This window comes from Sorex fumeus, unplaced genomic scaffold, assembly GCF_029834395.1.
Source record: "Sorex fumeus unplaced genomic scaffold, SorFum_2.1 ptg000073l, whole genome shotgun sequence".
In the NCBI taxonomy this organism is placed as follows: Eukaryota; Metazoa; Chordata; class Mammalia; order Eulipotyphla; family Soricidae; genus Sorex; species Sorex fumeus.
The window spans coordinates 11,005,295-11,017,635 of record NW_026606130.1 but is presented as its reverse complement, the minus strand read 5'-3'; the positions used below and the strand labels follow the sequence as shown (position 1 = coordinate 11,017,635).

General features: G+C 37.3%; 1 protein-coding gene across 2 annotated transcripts in view; it reads right to left on the bottom strand.

The window, feature by feature from the left end:
• Positions 1–12,341, bottom strand: part of OPHN1 (oligophrenin 1) — a 553,120-nt gene that overhangs the window by 118,276 nt on the left and 422,503 nt on the right. For both annotated transcript variants that reach the window (XM_056130029.1, XM_056130028.1), the window contains exon 19: positions 12,116–12,275. In XM_056130029.1, coding sequence (XP_055986004.1) covers positions 12,116–12,275 — 160 coding nt within the window. The remainder of the gene's footprint in view (positions 1–12,115; positions 12,276–12,341) is intronic.

Below are 12,341 nucleotides of genomic sequence, written 5' to 3'. Positions count from 1 at the left end.
GTTGGCAGTGTGTACATCAAACACTCTAAAATGCTAGCTTGTATTTTGTTTCATAATTATTATTTGAGTGCCAATTAGAGAGGAAAAGGAAAGAGTGTTTTCCAACCTCTTGTTGAATCTTGAGGATACTTATTTCGGTGAACAGAAACAAAGGAAAACTCATGGGGAATATTTCAGTTTCCTAAATACTGGGAGAGGTTAAGCCAAAGCTCATGATTGTATCCCTTATTTACTACACAAAAGCTTTAAGCTTGAACATGAATATTCACCTAAAAAGGTCAGACTTTTAAACATCAAATTTAAAGAACCACAATTAAGGAAAATATGTACCTTCATTTGAAAATTTTTATTTTTATTTGAATAACTTTATTTGCAAAGCTAAAAATAGTTGAATTTTAAGCTTATAATATTCTAGCATCTTTCAGCTCTGGGAACTTCTCAGCAATAATAGCTTTAACAGTTTCTTCTTCATTATGGTTTTCTTTTTGCCCCTCTGGTACTCTGATGATTCTTATATTGTTCTTCTTAACTGGACCCTATGTTCTCTTGTCAACTGTTAGTTTATTTTGAGGCTCATTCCCATTTACTCTTGTAGTTTGGAGATTCTCTGAACCTCATCTTGAAGTTCACTGATTCTGTCCTCATCAGCTGTTACACTGCTCCTAAGGCCTTCCAGTGAGTTTTTCATTGAACCAATCAGATTTTTCAGATTTATTATTTCTTCTTGCATTTTAATTTGTTTATATTTCCTTACTTCTGCTCTCATGTTATCCTGTATTTTATTGGTGGTATGATCCATTGTTTCTTTGAGATTCTTATGCAGTTCCATTCTAAATTTCTCTTGGAAGCACTCAAATCCAGAAGTGTTAAAAGGTACCAGCTAAAAGAAATCCAAATAAAAAACCCAAGACATATACTAATCAGAATGATGAAAACCACAGACAGGGATAGAATACTGAAATCAACAAAATCCTAAAAGGAAATTGCTTATCAAGGAGCACTCTTAAGAATCACAGAATACATATCAGATGAAACCCTCTGATTCCAAAAATAGTGGTGGGATATATTGAAAAAACTCAATGAACTGAAGGCCACACAAAGAGTAATTTACCAAGTCACACTCTATTCAGAATTGAAGGAACAATACACAATTCAAAATTAAACAACTCAGAAATTTCAAAGACTCAAAACCATTATTAAAGGAAGTACTAAATGGGCTACATTAAGATAAGACAAGCCCTGCAATTACACCAAATTTCTACATAAAGATGGCACAAATTTCCACACATTAATCTCTCTCAATGTCAATGAATTAAATATACCAATCAAGAGGTTCAAAGTGACAGGATGGATTAGCAAATTGAGCCCAATACTCTGCTGGCTGCAATAAACACATATGAATAATTGAAGTAAACACAGACTCATTCAAAGACTGGAAAACAATTCTCCAAGCAAACAATTTCCTCAAAACAGCTGCAGTGGCCATACTAGTATCAGAACTCATAGAATATATACAGAAGAAAGTTATGAAATACAGTGAAGGTCATTTCTTAATAACCAAAAGACCTATAGATCAGGAAGAACTCACACTTCTAAATGTATATGCACCTAAGGAGGGAAGATCAAGATATGTAAAACAAGTGCTAATAGACCTGACGAAAGACATTGATAGCAACATAGTAATAGTTGGAGATTTCAGCACAGTTTTGTAACCTCTGTGGTTGATATATCAACTAGACTAAATCTCAGCAAGAAAATACATTTTTTGAGGGAACAAATGGAAGAGAGGGAGATAGCAGATATATATAGAACTTTCTATTCCCCAAAGGTTGAATACACATTCTTTTCCAGCGCACATGGGATATTCTGACACATAGACTGCATGTTTTACTGAACAATATACTTCCATAAAAGTAAAAGTACCGAAATTGTATCAAATAGCTTTGCGGACCATGATGCACTGAAAAAAGAAATGAATCACACATAGAAATGAAGAATCAAGTCAAACACCTGGAAATTAAACAGCTTTCTACTGAAAATACAGTGTGTTAAGAAATCAAAGAGGAAATCGAAATATTTCTGGAAACAAAAGAGAATGACTACACAGGCTACTTGAATTATGGGATACAGCAAAAAGTGTTAAGAGGAAAGTTTATAGTCCCCCCAAACATTCATCAGGAAGGAAGAAAGGGCCCATATCAAAAACTTAACCTCACAGCTAAAGATCTGGGAAAATGACCAGCAAAAGGACCCCAAATCAGGGAGGAAGAAGGATATAATAAAACATAGAGGAGAAATCAATGAGTTGGAATCCCCCAAACAATTGAAAAGATGAATTAAACCAAGAGTTGGTTCTTTGAGAAAATATCAAGAATAATAAATCATTAGCAAGACTCACAAAGAAATACAGAAATGAACCCTAAGAAACTGAATCAGAAATCCACAGTAGGACATCAAAACAGAAAATGCAGAAACCCATAGGATCATCAGTGATGACTTAGAAAAACTTTATGCCAGAAAGCAAGAGAACCTGGGAGAAGTGGATAAATTCCTGTATTCCTATAACCCAAAGGCTGAACCAAGAAGATTTGGAACACCTGAACAGACTTATCATCATTGAGGAAATGGAAATGGAAATCGAAAATCTTCCCAAAAACAAAAGTCAAGGCCAACTTGGATTCACTAGTAAATTCCTTCAAATCTTTAAAGAGGACCTGCTGTCAATTGTTTTCAATCTTTTCCAAGAAATTGAAGAAGTTGAAACATTCCCAAACAATATCTTTAAGGCAACTATCACCCTGATATGCAAAGTAGAGAAATACACCATAAAAAAGAAAATTACAGACTGATACCCTTGATGAACATAGTTTGAAAGATCCACAAAAATACAAGCAAATAGAATCTGATATCTCATCAAAAAGATCATACAACACCAACAATTAGGATTCATTCCAGGGATGAAGGAAGGTTTAATATTCACAAGTCAATTACCATAATATACCATATCAAGAAAAAAGAAGATAAAAACCATATGATCATATCAATATCTGCAGAGAAAGCATTTGACAAGATCCCGCACCCGTTTATGATAAACACTCTCAACAAAATGGGAATTGAAAAGTCAAAACATCTACCACAAGCTCAAAGCCAGCATTATTCTCAATGGGGAAAAACTAAAGGTTTTCCCCCTAAGATCAGGCACAAGACAAGGTTGTCCACTTTCACCACTCCTGTTCAATATAGTACTGGACATGTTTGCCATAGCATTTAGGCAAGAAACTGATATTAAGGGCATCTATTTAGAAAAAGAGAAATTGTTCCAGTACAATGCTGTTTTAATTACTACTGCTTTGTAGTAGAGTTTGAAGTTAGGGAGGTTAATTCCTCCCATTTTCTTTTTCCCAAGAATTGCTTTAGCTATTCGTGGGGGCTTATTGTTCCATATGAATTTCAGGAGTGTTTGCTCCATTTCTTTGAAGAATGTCATGGGTATCCTAATAGGGATCGTGTTGAATTTATACAGTGCTTTGGGAAGTATTGCCATTTTGACAATGTTAATTCTCCCGATCCTTGAACAGGGGATATTTTTCCATTTCCTCGTGTCCTCTTTTATTTCCTGAAGTAGTGTTTTGTAGTTTTCTTTGTACAGGTCCTTTATTTCCTTAGTTAAACTAATACCTAAGATCTTGATTTTCTGGGGCACAATTGTGAACGGGATTATTTTCCATTTCACTTTCTTCTCTCTCACTATTTGCATGTAGGAAAGCCATGGACTTTTGGGTATTCATTTTATAGCCTGCAAATTTAATATACAAGTCTATTGTTTCTAGGAGTTTCTTGGTAGAGGTTTTAGGGTTCTCTAAGTATAGTATCATATCATCTGCGAATAGTGAGAGCTTGATTTCTTCCTTTCCCACCTGGATGGCCTTAATATCTTTTTCTTGCCTAATCTCTATTGCAAGTACTTCCAGTACTCTATTGAACAGCAGTAGAGAGAGTGGTCATCCTTGTCTCATCCCTGATCTTAGAGGAAAGGCTCTCAGTTTTTACCTGATGCTTGCTATAGGCTTATGGTAGATGGCTTTAACCATATTGAGGAAAGTACCCTCTATACCCATTTTGGCTAGGGTTTTCATCATAAAGGGGTGCTGGATCTTCTCAAATGCTTTCTGTGCATCTATTGATATGATCTTATGGTTTTATCTTTTCTTTTGTTGATATGACGGATTATGTTGATTGATTTCCAAATGTTAAACAATCCTTGCATCCCTGGGATAAATCCCACTTGGTCACGGTGTATTATCTTTTTGATGAATTGTTTAATTCTATTTGCTAGAATTTTGTTGAGAATCTTTGCATTCGTGTTCATCAGGGATACCGGCCTGTAGTTTTCTTTTCTTGTGTTGTCTCTTTCCTTTTGATATTAGAGAGATATGGGTTTCACAGAAACTGTTTGGGAGAGTTTCTATTTCTTCAGGAAAAGCTTGATAAGAACTGGCAATAGGTCCTCTTTAAATGTTTAGAAAAATTCGCTAGTGAATCCATTGGACTTTGGATTTTAATTCTGGGAAGACTTTTGATTACAGTTTCAATATCCTTGATGTTAATAGGTCTATTCAGGTACTCTAGATCTTCTTGATTCATCTTTTGGTGATTATAGGAATCCGGGAATTTATCCATTTCTTCTAAGTTCTCTTGTTTCATTGCATAACGACTTTCAAAGTAGTCTCTGATGATCTTTTGAATTTCTTTGTTTTCTGTTTTGATATCTGCCTTCTCATTTCTTTTTTTTTAATTTCCCCTGCTCATTTCTGATTCGGTTTATTAGGGTTCACTCTCTCTTTCTTTGTGAGTCTTGCTAGTGGTTTATCTATCTTATTTATTTTCACAAAATACCAGGTCTTTGTTTCACTGATCTTTCGGATTTTTTTTTTTTGGGTTTTCATTTCATTCATTTCTGCTCTAAGTTTTATGATCTCTTTACTTCTGCCTAATTTGGGCTCCTTTTGTTGATCCTTTTGTAAGATCTTGAGCTGTGAAGTCAAGTTGTTTATGTGGGTCCATTCTTCCTGCCTGAGAAATGCTTGCAGAGCTATATATTTTCCCCATAACACAGCTTTAGCTGCATCCCATAGCTTCTGGTAGCTCGTGTCTTCATTCTAATTTGCCTTCAGGTATCTTTTTATTTCGTCCTTAATTCTTGATTTTCTTCCTGACACACTTGTTGTTCAACATTGAGTTGTTTAATTTCCAGGTGTTTGATTTGGTTCTCTGTGTCAGTGTATTATTCACTTCAATTCTCAATACACTGTGGTTTAAAAGGATTATTGATACTATTTCTATCTTCCTGATTCTATTGAGGTATGTTTTGTGTTCTAGAACATGGTCTATTTTGGAAAATGTTCCATGTGCACTGGAGAAGAATATATATTCTTTCTTTCTGGGGTGTAAAGCCCTGTACAGGTCTACAAACCCTGTCTCTTCTATGTCTTCTTTCAAAGCAAATGTTTCCTTGCAGAGTTTTTTTTATCTATCCAGAGGTGATAAGGCAATGTTGAAGTATCTGGCTACTATTGTGTTGCTAGCAATGTCCTCCTTAAAATCTGTTAGAAGATGTTTTAAATATTTAGCTGTTCCCTCATTATGTGTGAATACATTTAAGAGTGTGATTTTTTCCTGTTGTATGCTTCCCTTGATGAAGAGAAACTAGCCTTTGCTGTCCCTTCTAATCTTTTCCAACCTGAAATTTATGTTGTCAAATTCTAGTATGGCAATCCCAGCTTTTTTAAGGGAGCTGTTTGCTTCCAGGATTGTTTTCCAGCTTTTACCTTTGAGTCTGTGTTTACTCTGACTGTTGAGATGAGTTTCTTGTAGGCAGCAGGATGTTGGGTTCTGTCCCTGAATCCCTTTTGCCACTGTGTGGCAAATTATTTGTTATTAAATAATTAATAAATTATTTGTTGAATTATTTGAATTATTTGAATTATTTGTTGAATTATTTGTTAAATTATTTGTTGAATTTAGACCATTGACTTTGAGAGAGATTATTGTTATAGGGTTTTGTGTCATCTTTCTCTAAGGGTCTTTGTGCTTGTAGGGTTTGCCTTCTCTTATAGTAGCCCCTTTGTCCTTCTTCTAGGTTTGGTTTTGAGTCTATGAAGTTCCTGAGCTGCTGTTTACCTAGAAAGTTGTGTAACGTCCCTTCGAGTTTGAGTGAGAGTTTAGCCGGATAGAATAATCTTGGTGAAGCATTCATTTCAGTGAGTTTGTTCAATATATCCTACCATTGCCTTCGGGCTTGGAGGGTTTCCTCTGAGAGGTCTGCTGTGAATCTCAGGGGTGCTCTTTTGGATGTGATTTCCTTCTTTGCTGCTTGCAATATTGTGTCTCTATCTGCGGCATTAATCATTCTAACTATGATATGTCTTGAGTGTTTTTGCTAGGGTCTCTTTTAGCTGGCACCCTCCGGGCTCCTTGAATCTGAATATCTGCATAGTTCAGCTCTGAGAATTTTCTAGCAATGATTTGTTCATCTGTGGCTTTTTCACTGGGATTGTTTCCTAGAGCTTCTGGTACTCCAATGATTCTAATGTTTTTCCTGTTGGAATCATCTTCTGAGGTCTCTTGCTTTTGTTTGTTTTTGCCTGTTGGCTTGGTGCAGCCTATCATCCAGCTCACTGATTCTGTCTTTATTTTGATCTTTCTAGTGTTGAGGGAACAGACTGTGTTTTTTTATTTCATCTGCAGAATCTTTTATTCGTGACATTTCTGTGCATAGTTTTCCAATTTCTGCTCTCATTTCTTCCTGTAAATTCTCGATTTTTTCTCTCATGTTACTGAATATCTGTCTGACTTTTTTATTGACTTCATTGAACATCTTCATTACTTCATATCTGAATTCTTTCTCAGAGAGGTCCTTTAGGTGAGTAGCACCTACAGAAGTTTCTGGACTCTTTTCATCATCCTCCCCACGTGGGACATTGTTTCTTTATGTTGGTTTGGAGGTATGGGGACTGAGACGTTACACTAGATTTCTTGGTATGACTACCTGCAGCCACGTGAGCATTGGCCCACCTAACATTAGTTCACGCCTACTTCTACAGAATCCATGCCGCTTTTGAAAATACCATGTCTCCATGGATACCTGGTGTATGTGGTGTTACTAGCTGGGAGCGGAAGATGACCGGCACAGCATTGGGGATGAACCGGAAGAGGTCAGGGTCCTTGAGGATACCTGGGGCGCTTGAGCGAAGAAAGCCCAGTCCCAGGTTTGAATACTGGCTTGTTAACTGACCTGGAAGGGGAAGAAGACTGGCACCTCAATTTCTAGTTTTAAGTGGACTGTCCATATTGTTTTCCAGAAAGGCTGGACTTGTGGACATTCCCGCTAACTGTGAAAGATGTCTCTTTTTACCCACATCCACGCCAGCACTGGTTGCTTTTGTTCTTTTGAATGTGTGACAGTCTCTGTGGTGTGATATGATATCTCATTGTTGTTTTGATTTGCATCTCCCTGATGGCTAGCGATGTGGAGCATTTTTTCATGTGCCAATTGTACATTTTTCTTTCTTTTTTGAGGAAACTTCTGTTCATTTCTTCTCCCCATTTTTTGATGGTGTTGGAGGTTTTTTCCTTGTATAATTCTACTAGTGTCTTGTATATCCTGGATATTAATCCCTCATCAGATGGGTATTGGATAAATAATTTCTGTATTTTGGTCACTGTTTTCCCAGTTTTTCCAGGTTTTCCAGTTTTCCCAGCACCACTTGTTAAACAGGCTTTCCTTGTTCCACTTTACTTTTCTTGCAAAACACCACTTCTTAAATATTAAAATCACAATGTACTGGTAACGTATATATTTATGATAACAATCTCTTAATGTTTTATTCTCTTACAATATATTGAACATTTTTCTTGTCTTTTGGTAGTAATTTTAATATAAAACCTATTTTGTCTTATATAAATATAGCAATTTATATTCTCTTTTGGCTTCATTGCCATGATCCCACTTTGGAATTGTGTGTGCTCTTAAATCTAAAGTGAGGCTTCTGTAGGTAGAAAATTATTGTGTAGAGTTTGGCAGTCAGTTTTTCTTGTATTTTTATGTTCTTTTTTTTAAGTTCATGACTTGTTTAGTATTCTTAGACATCCTTTTCTTTCTCTCTATATATCCAAAATGGGCTGGAGTGATAGCACAGTGGGTAGGGTGTTCGTATTGCACACAGCCAACATGGTTGAACCGAGTTTGATTCCTCCACTCCTCTTGAAGAGCCCGGCAAGCTACCAAGAGGATCTCGCCCACACGGCAAAGCCTGGCAAGCTACCTGTGACGTATTTGATCTGCCAAACACAGTAACAAGTCTCACAATGTTACTGGGTCCGCTCGAGCAAATCGATGAACAACGGGAGGACAGTGACAGTGATATCAAAAATAAAATATGATTCCATGGTAATGTGAAATTTACATTAAATCATATACATATGTCACCGTCCATTATTTATTAAGAATTTAATTTTGACCTCATGCTTATATTCCACTTTTTCACTCCCACCTCTTTTTGGTTTTGATTATCACCACTGTAACAATTTGTTTTTGTTTTTGTTTTGGGGCCACCTTTGGCAGTTTTCAGAGGTTACTCCTTGCTGCACTCAGGAATTACTCATAGTGGACTCCAGGATGCCAGGAATTGAACAGAGTTGGGTTGCATGTAGGCAACCATCCTGCCCACAGTACCCATTTTCATAATGCTAGAATATGAGACAAGGGACTATGATTGATATAGGTGAGAGAATAATCTACAGAAGATTTTCCAAATTTCTTCAGAGATACAATCTCTCTTGTTAAAAATGGTTAATTCCTGACATGAGCTCTGCCCATACACGTTAATAGTTGAGCAACCTCAGGATTTCACACACAGCAAGCTAGAGCTGAGCAGACTGGGATCTGAGTCACAGTTCACTGGGCCTAGTCAAAGAAATCTTAATCCAGCCAATCAATTCACAGTTCACTGCTAGTAAACAAACCACACTCTTAGTCAAAAAGCACCTGCAGGCCTCCAAAATCATGTAATTAGCAATGGTGCCAACTTGCTGGTTAAGCTCCCATTCAGCTCTGGAAGGCATGTTCTGTGAATGAAAACCCAGCCTTGATCCTTGACTCTTCTACAGTCATAAAGATGCGTATGTAATTACAGCAGAGGAGTTCAATTGGTGGTAGGCACTGAGAACATTAAATCTCTGGTTTAACAGTCATGCCCCCACAATATGGTACACTGGTGCCTTAAGGCACTCAAAACTTTGGAGCTCATGTCTCCTCACATGCTGTAAAAACACTGAGAACAACTGTCTTCAGGTATATACAGGCCTATATTCCTGCTGGTGGTGCTCAGGTGGCTATACGGGATGCCGAGGATCAAACCAGAGTTGAATGCATGCAAAGCAAGCATCTTAACCACTGTAACAATTCTCTGTCCCCTCTGACTATTCTAGTTTTAAGCAATAATTTCCTGAGCCAATCATTATATTGATTCCTGACCCAATCATTATAAGATTCTCAACAAGTTAAAGTCTATTCATTTTTATACCTAGACTGCCTCCATTCCATATCCTGCCACTCAAATTTTCATTATATATCCTAACAGTATCAGATCAGTTTGTATGTTAGGCACTTGTGCATTTGTTGACATTAGGTCATCTCTTTTAAATGTCATTTCATATTTACCCTTATTTCTTCCTTCCTTCACTAATAATAATATAGGCTACATTCCTTCAAACACACCCTATTTTGATAATGCAAAGCACTGTTTATGTACCAAATATCATTCAATAGAAATTATTGGCAACGCAACACTGTACAGAAATTATAAAGTTCACTATTGAGTCAGGCTACTTGGATTTTAATGATAGCTCTGTCAATATCTAAAAGACCTTGGACAAGTGAGTGACACAGAGTGCTTTGCTGTATTGTAATTTCATTAGAAAGACTATCAGAGAAGTTCTTTCAATTAACACAGATATTAGAGGATAGACTACCAGTTCTTGTTCACCCTTCACCTAGCAAGAGAGCTAAAGTTTTAGTTGGAACATGGCTGCTTCAAATAAAATACTGCCTTTACACTTCGTATAGTTAAATGTAACCATGAAATTGAATTCTGATATATGATATGTAAATAAAAGTGATAATTGTGATTTCCAGATTTTCCTGAAAAGCAAATGGTTCTATTCTATACTTCCCTTTCTTTCAGTAGATGACTGGTAATAAAATGAAGCAGCACCTTAAGGATGGCAGAGAAACGCAAGGAGGAAACTGGATTTTTATCCCTGTCAAATCACCATGTTATCACAGAACTACTTCATTAGACTATTCCACAAATGAAGAAATAACATAGCTTGTGTTAGAGCCATTATCTGCTTACATGTAGAGAATTAGTAGCTTAACCTGTGTCCCTCCAATTACAGCTAACAAGTGGCAGATCTTGGATTTGAACTGTGGATATCATCTAACTGTACCATTAGCATTTCCTCTTGCAGAAATTTTTAATAAATTATGATTTTCTAAGATGGCACTACCAGAAATACAGAGAAAAATGAAGGTCATCTGTTATAATTGTACAAGACTGATCAATAAATGTTTTGTTTATTCTCATTATTGGCTTCAATCTCTCTCTTATTTCATTTAATATATACCACATCATATTATATTTCACATAAAATATACCTTCTTAAATTATTTTAGAATGAGAAAAGGTTTAAATATATGTAAGAAGGTACAGGGTTTTGGAATTGACTTGGCCCTTGACAACATGCACTGCATATAGAAGATATGAGTACCAAATGAATGTGGAACTTTGTGACCTTGGACTCTGGGCTCAACGGGACCCAAGAGCAGAGATCCTTTGCCTGTTTCCCCCAGTCTCCAGCGACCCAGGAATCACACCCATAAGCCACCTCCTGCTGGTACCAGATAATCTCCTCATCTGCCACTCTCCAGAACTCACAGCTGCTTCTCCCAGAAGAGAGCATAAAATGAGGCCACCATAACCATGCCACCGAACTCCCCGTCAGGCTGTTTACACTCAGGGAGCCCCAAAGGGGAGTGGGTGAGAGCACTCTCCGCCCCAAGGGACTCAGTTCCAGCAGCCGACCTCCTCCAGGCTGTTCCCAACCACCGCCACACTCGAGACTGCTCCCACATGCTCAGGTCGAGCCTCACATATGAGTGATGTGTCGTGACTGTGTGGCACATCATAAGACACTCCCTACCCATTCTCCATAATTAGCACACCATATTTGATGGGTTTCAGACAATAGGCAACAAATCATAGAGGGAAATACATATGCCTCTCAGAGAGTCTGGCAATTTACCAAGAGTATCCTGTCCACACAGCAGAGCCTGGCAAGCTACCCGTGGTGTATTCAATATGCCAAAAACAGTAAAAATAACAGGTCTTATTCCCATGACCCTGAAAGAGCCTCCAATATGGCAACGTTGGGCTTACCCAACAAGTAAGGAGAGGCTGCTAAAATCCCAGGGCTGGGACAAATGGATATGTTACTGGCACCCACTCGAGTAAATTAATGAACAACTGGATGGCAGTGATACCAAATGAATGCATCTATTAATAACAACATGCGTTGTCTTCTTTACTACTTCATTGTATACATACAACTTTCTTGTTTGCTTGTATCAGGGCCCCACCTGGTGTGATACTCAGGACTGCTGCTGGCTCTACACTCAAGAATTAGTCCTAATAGTGCTTGGGGACCATATGAGATACCAGAATCTAAGTAAGGTCAGTCATGTCCTTGCATACAACTTTCATAAATTTTTGTTTACATGGCTGTCCTCCTATTACTTTGCAAACTCAGTGACTCCTCTTTAATCCTGCATGTGCCATATAATAAAATATTTACATACTCAAGAAAATGCTCTGAAAGAATGTTACAGGTTCAGGAATGTTATCAAATATTCTACCATAATTCTACCATTCTACCATAATAGCATGCCTTTCTGTTATTTATTACCTTGAACCCGGGAGGAATACATGCCCTAAAAGGCCGTATGAGAAAATGTCACAAGATTAGAGCAGTTGTGGTGAGGACGTAAAATATATACCTTAATGAAGTGCTCGATTAGGATTTCTACCACAATATTCTGGAATTTGATGTTCATCATGGCAGCGACAGTATCTTCCTGAGCTCTCATTAGAGTGGGCCCAAATATTACTCCCATGTTGGATGGAGTCATAAGATTCTCTTTGCTGTGCTCACACACACTACAAGAAGAGAAAGAACATGATTAGCAATATCCCAACATTACTTTGTAACTAATACTATGTTCC